The sequence below is a fragment of the Sciurus vulgaris genome, assembly GCF_902686455.1.
Source record: "Sciurus vulgaris genome assembly, chromosome: 12".
Classification (NCBI taxonomy): domain Eukaryota; kingdom Metazoa; phylum Chordata; class Mammalia; order Rodentia; family Sciuridae; genus Sciurus; species Sciurus vulgaris.
Genome location: NC_136473.1, coordinates 6,888,976 through 6,902,185, shown reverse-complemented (window position 1 = coordinate 6,902,185; position 13,210 = coordinate 6,888,976). Strand labels below are relative to the sequence as shown.

The window sequence follows — 13,210 nt, the reverse complement described above, 5'->3', positions numbered from 1 at the left end:
AGATACCATCATTAAATGGTTGAAAGACGCTGTCCTCTCACCTTCCTGCTGTTCATATCTCACGTTCCAGATTGTGGAAGAACCCACATCACCTGCTGAGATTAATAGTGAGGCTAGAGTAGCTGGGACAGAACCTCCCAGTGGGAAAGTTCACAGACTGTTGGGGGATCTGTAGCAAAGGCCTGAGAGACAGTTGTAGGGGCGGGATTCACAGTGCCGGTGACAGCCGACATGGGGCTGGAAGGATGGCTGCCGATTTCTCTTGGTTTTAAAAGCCCTGTGAAACAGATCTGAAGAACAGCGGGCAGCTTAGCTCAGAAGAAATGAACCCCTTTCATGAGAGTCCTGAATGGTCAAAATGCGTGTGGATTTCCTTGCCCTGTGCCGGTGCTGCTGAGCACTGGAGACTGTGAACCTACACTTTCAACCTGAGCCCTGTTCCTTACTCCAGCAAGCATTCCTAGAGCCTGGGCGTGTGCGAGATTCCTGGGAAGAGTCCTCTGAAGGTGGCTTCCCCCTTGGTGCAGGAGTCCTGCCCTCCCCCCATCGCCGTGGGCACAGCGTGGCACTGTAGTGGCAGCTGCCGGGTTCGTCATCCTGCAGCGAGGACTTATGGGAGTTTTTCAAAGGGAGAGGGAGACGAGGGACATAAATCAATTTGGAAAGCACTCTGAGCCACCCAGCTGTCACTGTTGCTATTTTTTAAGCCACCAGATGTATGGGCATCCTGTTCCCCACCTCCAGAGTGGGGGCGCACTGCCCAGCGAAGAGCCTGACCAGGTCACTGCTGGTGCCACTTGCTGAAGGGCAGAGGTGCAGTGAGCTCGTGTTCTAGCCACGACTGTGTTAGGGGACTAGCAAGTCCAGTTCACCCTGCAGTAGCATCTGGGTTCTCATTTGAAGTAAGCCTACTTCTTGGCCATGAGGAGATGGAGTTCTCGAGAGCAGATCATCTTGAAACATGAACCGAAGAGGAGAGACAGTCCTCAGTGTGGAGGCGGCCGCGGGAACCATCCTTTTCCCTCCCGCTCGCCATGGCCCCCCAGTGGGTGTCCTGCCCTTCCACAGTTCCCGGCCTGGCACCCACAGGTCCGCTTCTTATCTCCCCATGTGTGCCAATTCCTCTGGGCGGAGATGTAGAAGTGACCCCCTAATGATGTGTGTGTGATCGTAAGGGAGCCCACACCTTGTGGCTTACACAGGGGACATTTGCACATTCCCAGTTCCTGAGGTGGAAAACCTACCATTTAGGCATAGGCAGGATTGGTGTCCATGAGGCCCGTCCTTGGCTGGTTGGGGGCCCTCTTCTGTGTGTCCTCACCTGTTCTCTGTGTATGTGTCACAATCTTTATAAGGACCCAGTCACGTAGGTTGGGGTCCACCCTCACACTCATTTTGCTTACAGGGACTGGTTTTAAATCCCTGTTTCCAAACACACAGTCACATTCTATGGTACTAGGAGGTGGGCTTCTACCTATGGATCTGGGGGACACAGTTCTACCTGTAACTGGGGGATGTCCTTGGTAAAGGATGTGCTGAAGGGTCTGTTTCAGGGGCTGATGGCACCTGTCACACCCTCGGACATTCCAGCATCCAGACCGTGTAAAAACTGCGTGTTACGGGCTGCGCTCGTGACTTTGCACCACCACACAGTATTTCTACCTAGTCCATGTCCTTGTGCCTGATAACCAAGTTTGAATGCTTGTGGACATTGATTTGCTCAGTTCTCACTGTGTCCGGTAGGTATGGTTCACCTCTTGCAGAACAGGAAGCAGACATGTCAGCCTGGGAACTGGGTTACATACCTGGTGCCAGGTGGTTCAGTCCTATGCACTTTGACCTTTGGGACCGAGTCCCCGAGGGCTCCTGGGGGTGGTGTAGGCAAATGGAGAGGAGCCCGTTACCTAGGGCTGCTACATTTGGAACCGCCCCAGGAGCAGACCAGCTCTTCCTAGCCTTCCGTCTCTCACATAGAAGCATATAATCGATGCAAGCTCACTTCTACAGTGTGTTTCATTACTCACAGATTTCTGTATTTGCAAATTTGCCTACTTGCTGAAATTTGTGATGCTCAAAACAGTATTCCGGAATTTTGCAGCCTTCACAGACATGCACAGAGCCCCAAAAAGTTCCATGAGGCACATACTCCCAGCAGAGGTTCAGCAAGACAGCCTGAGCCTTATGGATTCAGTTCTCGCACTGTGAGCATCTTTGTTACAGTCTGCTTAATGCCACGGTTTTCTTTTTTTTTTTTTTCTTTTTTTTTTTTTTTTTTTTTTTTTTTTTTTTTGTGGTACTGGGCATTGAACTCAGGGCCTTGTGCTTGGGAGGCAAGCACTCTACCAGCTGAGCTATCTCCCCAGCCCCCATGCCACGGTTTTCTGCATCACAGTTTTAGACATTTTTTGCTTGACTATATGAAACAGCCTCCAAGTGTATTACTGGAATGGGCAGAAAAGGGAGCCTGTCAGGAAGAATGGCACTTTCAGTCACAGAAGACAATATGCTCCTGACACACTCAACAATACAAAGGGAGATCTCCAGACGTTTCTAATAAGTATTAGTGAGTCAAGATTAGTAATATAATACTCAATACTGGAGATTTATGAAATGCACTGATAGTCTCTATTGGGCATGCTCTCCTTAATGCTTTAATAAATGTGAAAACTTGTGCCACTCATTTCAATTCTTTACCATCAATGAATGCTATAAAGGGAAAGCTACTGCTCACTTCACTGAGCATAACATAGCACTTAATACACGTTAGATTGTAAACATTTTTTGTATTACTCAGTATTATTCATGCCAAGATAAATTACTATTTCTTGATGTCTTTACCAAGAAGCATCCTAAGAGCTCTTCACGTGTGAACTTGTTGAATCTACCCAGCTATCCTCCAAGGTCGTGGCCATTATCATTCCTATATGATGGATAAGGAAACGGAGCCAGGTTAAGCTACTTAGCAAGATCTCTAGGAATTTGCAGAGCTGGCATTTAAATGACAGGCCCTCTGGTGCCAAAGTTTGATCTCATTGTTGCCACTGTCGTCACAGACAGAAACCATTCCTCTGAACAAACACATTTCTCGTGATAGCTTGTCCAGTGACTTAAAATGTTTTAGTGGCTCACTAATAATGTTGAAATCATCTGAAGTTCACCATAACTCTGTTCCATCCGGAACAGCATAAACTACCTTAAAGACGGTCTCGGTGTGGGGGCTTGTGGCTGCAGTTCAGAGACGCCCTTCTCTCTGGTGATGTGTAAAGAGGCATGCCTCATCCAGTCTCTCCCTAGGATGTGGCACTTTGGGGGCTCGGTTGCTTAGCCTTTCAAAAAATGGTCAAGGCCATTGGAAAACCTCACAATGTGCTTCTTTACAGAAAATCATTCTGCACCTCCTGACGTAACCACGTACACCTCAGAACACTCCATACAGGTGGAGAGGCCGCAGGGCTCAACCACATCCCGAACAGCACCAAAGTATGGCAACGCTGAGCTCATGGAGACTGGGGACGGTATGTCTTTAGGACTTGGTTCCTCTGATAGCTCTTGCTGCACCATGTCTTTCTGTGTCTATGACTGGATATGCTGCTTCTAGATTTATAGTCAGTTCATTGACTCTACTCTTCAGATTCTTTATTAGCCTCTCATAAAGGTTCCTTCATTATGGCCATAAGAAATGCAGCTCATCCCCATATTGTCCAGAGGTTGTTCCTTATAGGAAAACAGTCAATGTTGCAGAAGCTTCTCATCAGAAGAAATTTTATGAGATGCTGATGTTTTTGCTAATGAAAAACCAGTGTTGGTTCAGCGACAAAGTTCAAGTGCTAAGACCAGGAGTGGTTATTTAGAAGGACAAGCTGAAGTTAAATCTTCAAAAAATTTGACAGATGTTGATAGAAGGTGCTTTAGATTTTGAAAGAGGGTCGTCTTCTCCAATCCGGGCAAAGATTATGAATGATTTAATAAAATACACAGAGGGTTCACGATGGCTCCTTGTATTTGTAATCTTGTATGCTCTGATGACAGTGACTCTTTCCATTACCCGACCCAAAGCCGTGGGACATGCACTTTCTGCTGTGACCTCCTCCTCTAGGTCTCAGCACTGCCCCTGGTCACAAAAGTTAGAATCTGACAGTGAACTGTTATTTTAAAGGTGCTCAGCCGAGTGTTGGTGTGGCGTCCTCTTGCTGTGTTCACTTCCTGTCATACCTGTGTGATTCATGATTAAATAGAAAGACTGGTCCCGAGTAGTGTGCCCTCCTTGGCATGGTCAAAGACAGAAAGCCACTGGTCGATGAGCCGTCCGGTTAATACAGTGGAAATCACTTCAGTTTCCCTTATGGCTGGTTTTCCTTGAATGCTTTTTTTTTAAAAAAAGTATTTTTTTAGTTGTAGATGGACAGAATATTCTATTTTTTTTCTATTTTTAGTTATTTTTAGTTGTAGATAGACACAATAACTTTATTTTTAGGTAGCCACGATACCTTTTTTTTTTTTTTAATGTGGTGCTGAGGATCAAACCCAGGGCCTCACACATGCCAGGCGAGTGGTCTACCACTGAGCCAAAACCCCAGCCCTCTATTTTATTTTTATGTGGAGCTGAGGCTTGAACCCAGTGTCTCGTCCCTGCTAGGCAAGAATAAGCGCTTACCACTGAACCACAACTCCAGCCCTCCTTGAATGCTTTTCAGTTTGCCTAGTTCTCTGATCAAAACATTTATTAAATAGATCATTGTTGATCTTGTCCTGCGGCCTTTGCCTTGTTCACCCAGGTAAATTCTGAGTTGTACATTGTGTAGTCCATGGTTTCTCAGCAAGTGACCCCAACCCCATCAGAATCACCTGGGGACACTTGTTAGAACAGGGTCTGGCCACGCCAGGACCTAATGATTCAGAAGCTCTGGGTGGTCCACGATCAGTTTTTCCATATGTGTTTTAAATTACACTTGGTATCCACTGGCCTTCTGAAATGATCTTTAATTCATCGGAACTGAATTAAGTGGAACTGTTTAATGGGAAAAATGTTATTTCCATGTTGAGAATTCTGGATTGTACGTTTCTGTATTTTTAAAACTGTATGAAGTATTTAATGTCCAAATTCTGAAAGTGCCCTTGTAACACTTCAATATTTGCTATTAAAATTTTATTTGATAAAAAATTTTCCTTGGGTTCTGCCCTTTGCCTTCCAGAAATTGCTTGTTACACCTGTGATGCTCGGTTCATCTACCCCATGGTTCCTGTTTTTCAGGAGTACCAGTAAGTAGCCGGGTATCAGCAAAAATTCAGCAGCTCGTCAATACCCTCAAACGGCCTAAGCGACCGCCATTGCGAGAATTCTTTGTCGACGACTTTGAAGAGTTGTTAGAAGGTATAAGAACCCTTTCCCTTTCGGTTCCTTCCAGGTGCTCCTCTGGTTCCCTAAACAGTGAGATTTTTTTTCGACAAGGCTGTTTTGTTTTTTAAAGAGTGACGGTCTTGGCAGTCCCTGAACGATAGATCTAGAGGAGAGTACAGGTTCTGTGCCAGAAGGTGCACTCTCGGGGGCTGCTGCCTTCGGCAGAATGTGGGCTCATCCTACAAGCCAGTCCTCTCGCTCAGGACCCGGAGATCATAGAAGTGCAAAGCTAACTTCTGGAAACCCAAGCTTGCAGCAGAGCAGCTCTCTGAGCTTGTACGAGGCCTGCGGAGGACTCGTGGCAGCAGGCTGTGTCTCCTCTGCCTGCCGCTCTGCCCTTGGGCCCTGGCGTCCTGGCCCCAGAATGCCTGAGCCTCTTGACAGACAACACAATAGAAGATGGGCTGGTCGCCCCAGACCCGGACTCCTTGTTCTCCTCTTGTTAAGTTGCAAGTATGGTGTCGGATTTTTCTGGCCAGCAGGTGGTAGTGGTCAATCATAAAAGGAGGGAGAAACTTTTACCAGAAATGTGAAAAATTGTTTGGTCATCCTCTCTCTAGAGGACGAGGAAGACTGTGTTATGATGTGTTTAATTTTGTTCAAAATATTTGCTCCATGCTTTTGTTAGAGTAGTTGAAAATTTATATTTACATCTGAGTATTGAAGGCTAAAATATAACTTTTCAAGATTGGAACTGTTGGGAGCCTGGAATTACTGTATGCTGAGAATTTAAATTTTAAGCCTAGGGGTTTAAATCATAAACTCCAGGCTGGTACAATGTAGCATTTTGCCTTTTGTCAGTTTCCAAATGTATTCAGGTCCGCCTAAGTTCTCCACCCACCTGTTTGCTTTGGAAATTACAAGAATTGAATGTTTGATACCTTCATGAGGGTGGTATGTAGATCATGACCCTGAACCTAGGGCAGCACATTTCTGTCTAATTTACACCTTAAATAGCAATCTCTTAGCTTCTTCATAAAAAAAATAAAAAGCCGTCATACTAACACAGATGCATTTCTCTTGAAAACCCTTTGTGTTGAAATGTATTCAGTTCAACAACCAGATCCAAACCAACCAAAGCCAGAGGGAGCCCAGATGCTGGCCATGCGAGGGGAGCAGCTGGGGGTGGTCACAAACTGGCCACCCTCCCTGGAAGCCGCCCTGCAGCGATGGGGGACCATCTCACCAAAGGCTCCCTGCCTGACCACCATGGACACGAACGGAAAGCCCCTGTACATCCTCACTTACGGTAATCCTGGGGTGCACCGTCTCCTGCTTGGTTACCCTGTTTGTGACTGCTCCTGAATGTATTGGAGGGACTCGTCCTCAGCATGGCGACTGTAGCTGTGCTGCCTTTCGTGGCTGTGTTAGAGACGGATGGAACCTAAAGGAAGTTGGAGGCAATTGATTTGTTAATATGAGAAGTTATTTTTTTTTTAGTTAAAATCAAGCAGGGAGCTTGAAGCACTCTGATCATAATGCTAATAAGTTGTTAGATTTTCCTTCTCGAATATGTACGTGATGTTCGTGAAGTGAATACTTTCAAGGATAGGTGGAGAATGTGTCAATTCTTTGGTGTGGGTTTGAGCGGTAACCCTAAAAGACACAACCCTGAATGCTATAATCCCAAATGTTAAAAGATCAAAACCTTTGAAGTCTTAAAACCTTAAAAGAACAAAACCCAAAATATATGAATCCAGAAAAAAGTTTTAAAGTTTTTTAAAAGAGACATTCACATTTTTTTAAAGGGGGTTATTTGTGAAGCATTAAAACACTGATGGAACACTTCACAGGTCACTTTACATGAGAATATAGACAATATGCGTATTTTGCAAGCACAGACTTCCAGGTTTACTCATAACAATCACAAGAGGATGAACTGTGTTCACAAATAAGTCAGCACAACACACAAACACATGTAACCATGGTGATTGTGCGCACCCAGCTTTATAACTGTGATCATCTGACATACTTTGTTGGGCCACCAAGTCAAAAGAGCAGTCAAAAACCACAACTGCATTGCGAGTCGCCCAGGGAGCTGAGATCTGGAGAAATTTAATCCTTCTCAAATGGAAGCGTACAGAAACGATGTCTCTCTATTTGGGAAAACCTCAACATTTTTATGTACAAAGTGCTTACGCAGAAGACCAGTGTTGTGATAATGCACTTCACAGTCAAATTTGGAAAACCCATAAATTAGAACTTTTTCGGTCTTGATGTAATTTTTACCTTCCTCTATTGGGAGTGATAAAAGGATGAAGTGCATAGGATAGAAAGTTATAAAAATTAATGCTGACAATTTTACAAGTGGGAAAACCGAAAGCTCCTGAGGACCCCAGGGGCGTTGCTGGTCTGATTCCTGGAGTCAAAATGTTTGGGGAACCTGGGGTTCTGTGTTTTGTGGTGTGTTTTGGTTTGCAGTGCTGGGGAGTGAGCTCAGGGCCTCGCACGTGTGAGGCGAATGCTGTATCACTATCAGTGAACTACCCTGTCCTGGAGTTCTGACCTCCAAGGCAGCAGAGGAAAAACTGTCCCAGCTGTGATACCAGTTAGCCTTCGCTCTGTTCCCCCCCATAGAGTTTGCTTTTTACCTGATCAGCCTCCTCCCCCTACCACAGTGAGAGTGGTGGTTTCCAGAATTTGGGCTTTGAGATTTTCAGCATTTTAAGATTTTAGTCTTTAAGGACTGTGATTTTTTGGGAGATTTCAGACTGCAAGAATTTTGGTCTTTGCAAATTTTTAACATTCAGTGTTGTCTTTTGGAATTATGATTGGCACCACTTCGGCATAAATGTCTCTGAAGGAAAGTCTGTATCCATGGTACTTTCTCAGAATGCCAGAGAAACAAGCTTCCTATAATCTTTCAATACCATTCATGCAGTGCATGACCTTTTTGCAGTTTGCTAGCTGTTTGAAAGAGATGTCCTCCTCTTAGTTCCACAGCTAAGACACCGTGGAAAAGCAGAATGTCAGGCATGTTCACACTATCTACTTTTGCTTTGCAAAGAAGCAAATAACTAGAAGACCCAAACAGCTACATTGTGAGATTAACTGACCTGTTTTTAGCTTTTGGTTCTGTTTTTATAACAATACTTTTGATGGTCAGAAGAAAAGAAAGAGGTTTTTACATCAGCCATCAAAGTCAAGGACCAGGTCTTATGTCTTGGACACTAAGAGTCCAGCTTCTTTTAAGGGTGGGGTCCTGGGAGGTGTGAGCTTTAGACCTGTGCATTTCATGGACCTAAAAAGGATATTGATTAGGGATCATGTGCTTCGCAGCCTCTTTGTCCTTATGACTTTGTTGGGCAGTTTTAAGTGGGTAGATATCGTCCATGGTCGAGTATAAGCTTGACTTACTTCTTTTTAAATTATACTCTTGGAGATAGGTCTGTTCAGTCACAAACAGAAGAGTTTTCTGTCCAGCCAAATTCAGCCCTGGAGCTATTTGTGCGCTTACGCTCACCACTTCGTGACAACTCAGCATGGCCAGGCTTATGGCCTCTGTGTGGGAAATCCTGGCTCCTTACATGTATGCATGTAAGGAGCACAGCTGCTTACTGACGACCAGCAAGTATTGCTCACATGGACGGACTGTGTATGGCAAGGTCCCGAGACTCAGGAGATCAGAGGTGAATACCAGTTCTCCAAAGGCTCAGAATCTAGATTAGGAGTGTAAGGTTAAGACAAATTGGAAATATGAGACATATTCAATGTGACATCCAAAGAGTTGGATTCATCAAAGCATCACACAACCAAAGCATTTCAACTCCTGATTTTGAATTCAAATCTATGTTGTATTTAAACCTGTTCTTGGTCATATGCTATTGGTCAGCTTCAGTTCTTTCTTATTTAATAGAAGACAGTAATGCATTTCCAAATGTAAGATCATAACTTATCAGGCTCAGAAGGGAGTATTGAAAAGTGTTATCTGGGTAGAAATTCTGCAGTAGGTGAATGTATGATAGCATGTTGCTGAAAGATTCGGAAAAAGTTGTTGGATTTGGATCGATCTTATGCTGAGTAATTTGGTATAATTGAAGAACTACACTATTTAAAGTCTAATGGTTCTCTTCAACCCCCAAATTTAGCTTCTGGTCTGTAGTAGGGAAGAAGACCCCCCAGGTAAGAAACTTAGGATGTTTAATAGAAAATCCAAACAGTAAAGCACTCCAACCAGTTCCTTCCTCTGCTTGTCTGACCCGGCAGAGAACTTTCCCGTATTCTCTTCCAACCCATTCTGATTTTAGTTTAACATCTGTAAATTGATTTTGCTTATATACTGAGCAAATGCTCAGGTTCATCTTTGTCTTGTTTTTGAACTTATTAGAGGTGTTTCAGGGAATTTAGATGCCTGAGCTGGCAAAGCACCAGGCAGTCTTTCTGCAACCTTGTTGGTAGTTGGAATTGTTAATGGTGTGTCTCAAGCTCCTACCTGAGTTCCAGGGCCACTGTGTTCCTGGTCACTCTGGGGTGCCCTTCGCTGGGCACCTGCCTGCCTCCTTAGTGGTCGGTCTCTAGGGCAGTTGGCTGATCCTCATTCACATGTAAGAGAGGTTAAAATTAATATGTAATGAAGCAGCGCTTAAGCTCTTTCACAGCTTCCTGTCGGTCAAGAACTGCAGCATCTGTAATTTACATTAGCAACTTACTCTTGCCTTTTCTCAGTGAGAAAGACAAAGTGTAACTATTTAAGTATATTTCAAGAATTTTTCCAAAAGTTTGTGGAGGTTTTCTACCCTTTAGTAACTCTCTACTAAAAACTTGCTTTTTTGTGAATCTGATATCAGCTTTAAAATTCTCAACTGAGAATGAAGCTACTTGAGCAAACCACAGTGGTGCTGATGATCGGAGTTGACACTCACCTCTTTTTTTCTTTTTTCCATTTGTGACAAATTGTAACTGTTAAACCATAATAGTTTCCTAATGTTCACATTGAACATAAAATATTTAGGTGAAAACTTCGCTTCCTAAGTTACTTCTAAAGGGCTAAGAGGTATTGATAGGGAGAAAAAAAAATCCTCAAATAAAACATCAAATGATTTCAAAGTGGCCAATCTGGATAACTACAGTATTGAGATGATGAGTTGAAGATAGAAGAGGACCCGAATAAAATTTTATATCCACTTCTTAAGTGCTCAAAATTTTCCTAAAATAAGTACCCTAACCTTGAGCTAGATTGAAATTTGCTTGTGACATTAATAAAACCAAGAAACACTGGTTGAGCACATACCACAGAGCCAGGAGCTGCCCTGTGAGTCAGAGCAGAGAGGAGACATTGTCTTTGCCCTCTATTTACTAAGGGGAGGCAAGTTAGCAAAACCTGGATTTGGGAAATAGCACGCTAATTTGGGTCACTGGAGTTCAATATGAAATAAAACAAGTTCAGGATTTTTTTTTTTTTAATACAAAATGTGTTATAATCCAAAAAGTTCTTTGATTTAGTTTGTACATTGCAGTAGGAAAAGGATTAAAACAGTGATTGCATTAGAACCAAATAGTGTCTACTGTTGCATTAAGGCAACATCGAACACCTGGCCTGCTCCTAAAAAGCCTTGAGCAGCAGGGTCTCTGGGGCAGATTGCAGAGGCCTATAGGTATTGACGTCCTTTTAGATCCTAAAGTCATTTTTCCCATCTCGGAGTACTCACCATCACAGGATAATACCAAGGAGATGTCTAGCGGTAAGATGAGGCAGGATTTGAAATACGTCTTCCAGAGCTTGTTTTTTCCCAAAGGTTTTAAATGTAAAAAAAAATAAAATAAAAACTCAAGTTTTAATGTATATACCATTAAATGTGTATACCAAATGTGTATACCAAATTCTATTTGGTAATAACTTTTGTGGAGTTCAAAAGTTTTAAATAATTTAAAATATTTACTGTTACCTTTATCTAAACCCATGAATTCCTCTTCCAAAATCCTAAAACCCTGAGGTTAAGAAAATCTTGAAGTTGAGAATTTGTGCCCTTCGTGTTCGTTACAATCACTTGACAGAGGCTGTTCCTGAAAGCGGCATGTCTGGGTGGGGGTGTAGCTCAGAGGCCGAGTGTGTGCCTAGCACGCTCAAGGCCCCCGTTACAGTCTCCAGCAACAAGGGGACAAAAGCCTGTCCTCATGGGCAGCTTCAAACAATGGCAATGGTGCTCCCGCAGTGGCCCTGCTGTGCTCCACTCCCCGCAAACCTTCCTCCCAACCTCTGTGATGATTAAATTGTTCTGGCCTCTTGCTACAGGCATTACTCACAAAGAACTTTTGCTTGGTCTTGGGACAGCATTCCAATGTTGAGTCCTCTGTGACGGTATGGTCAGGGTTGTTGGGGACTTATTTCCCATCTTGATTCTAGGAATAAGTCGAAGGCTTGAAATGAAAGCAGCTTTGGGCAGCCTTCATCTAGGCGGAAACGCAAGCTGCCCGTTCCTTGGCCGCGTGGTGCCCGCCAGGGGAGCCTGGCGACGGCCTGCCTGACCAGCTTCCCTCTTCGTCAACACAGCAGAGAAGGGCTCAAGTTGGCTCTGAGGTGTGCTTCGCTTTCTCCCAGAGCTTTGTGTACAAAAGCCACTACAGCTTCTCTGCGTCTTCTCTTCTCTTCCCAGCTTGCAGCCTCGCCCACCGTTCTCCCTTGATTGTTGTGTGTTAGTTCCACATTAGACACGGGAAGCAAAAGGGATGTGTATACCAGCCTTTGCCTTGGAGGACGCTCCCTAGATCCTCGTGCCTGTTTGCACATAACTGAAAGTGCATGTGTGTGATCGTGCTGTTTACTGTGTCTTTATGCTTTGTGTCGACAGGCAAACTGTGGACGAGAAGTATGAAGGTCGCTTACAACATTCTGCACAAATTAGGTACAAAGCAAGAGCCTATGGTGCGGCCCGGAGATAGGGTAAGTGCAGCTGCTAAATGTCTTCCTGTCTGTCTGAGAACCCCAGCGTTCAGCCTCTGCTCCTGGCACTGTCGTGGGAGACTTTCTCAGGTTCACTGTGAACCAGGACCAGTTGTGTTCAATGTGCCACTCAGCTTCACAACTCAGATGTTACAGATTTTCCCTCATTTTTATGCATCAAGGACATTTGGGCTTAGGGTAAATCATGAAGGCATCCGACTCCTAAGTGGCAGAGCCAGCACTCTTATCTTAAAATGATGTTTTTTAACATTGTCAGTGAGACGGGCAATCTTGGAAGTAAACCATTGCTAGGGTTCTTGTCCCCATTTTACATTTCTTAAAATAGGCTGTTGGCCTTCTGTCAGAGAGCAAATTTTTATTTTATTCTTCCATCAACTGGGTAAGTCGAAGAGGACAGGTATTAGGATTTCCATTTTAATGTTATGCCTGAGCAGTTAATCTTATCTAAGCTTTACAACTCAATGTAGATGTGGAAAAACCCAGTTTCCTTGCCTTCAAATATACAGCCTTTTCCTACATGCTGCGATGTACTTTCAGTGCCTAGATGCACACCCTATCCACAGGTCACCAAAAGAACTATAGGTGATATCATTTAGAGCACCAAACCCAGCAAGAGATCATGAAGTCATGGCCCTCACAGGATTTCTGAACCATCCCATCAGCTCAAGCAGACCATGGTGGACTGTGGTTCTTTCTAGTAATTTTATGGAATGAGTTTAGCCTCTAGGTTTTAACAGTGAATTTTAGACGTCAGACTTCCCAATTATAAAATTTACCATGAGGCTGGAATGATTTCAGCAGTGTGGCACTGGCAGAGGGACAGACATATGCCCTGAAGGAATGAAACAGAGAAGTTAGAAGTCCACCCTCATGTACATGGTCCAGAGATGTCAACAGCGTGCCAGCATGCT

At 44.0% G+C, this 13,210-nt stretch overlaps 1 protein-coding gene across 5 annotated transcripts in view; it reads left to right on the top strand.

The window, feature by feature from the left end:
• DIP2C (disco interacting protein 2 homolog C) overlaps positions 1–13,210 on the top strand; it is a 373,178-nt gene that overhangs the window by 245,584 nt on the left and 114,384 nt on the right. For all 5 annotated transcript variants that reach the window (XM_079107787.1, XM_079107785.1, XM_079107786.1 and 2 more), the window contains 4 exons: positions 3,381–3,515; positions 5,252–5,371; positions 6,450–6,647; positions 12,187–12,278. In XM_079107787.1, the coding sequence (XP_078963913.1) occupies positions 3,381–3,515; positions 5,252–5,371; positions 6,450–6,647; positions 12,187–12,278 (545 nt within the window). The remainder of the gene's footprint in view (positions 1–3,380; positions 3,516–5,251; positions 5,372–6,449; positions 6,648–12,186; positions 12,279–13,210) is intronic.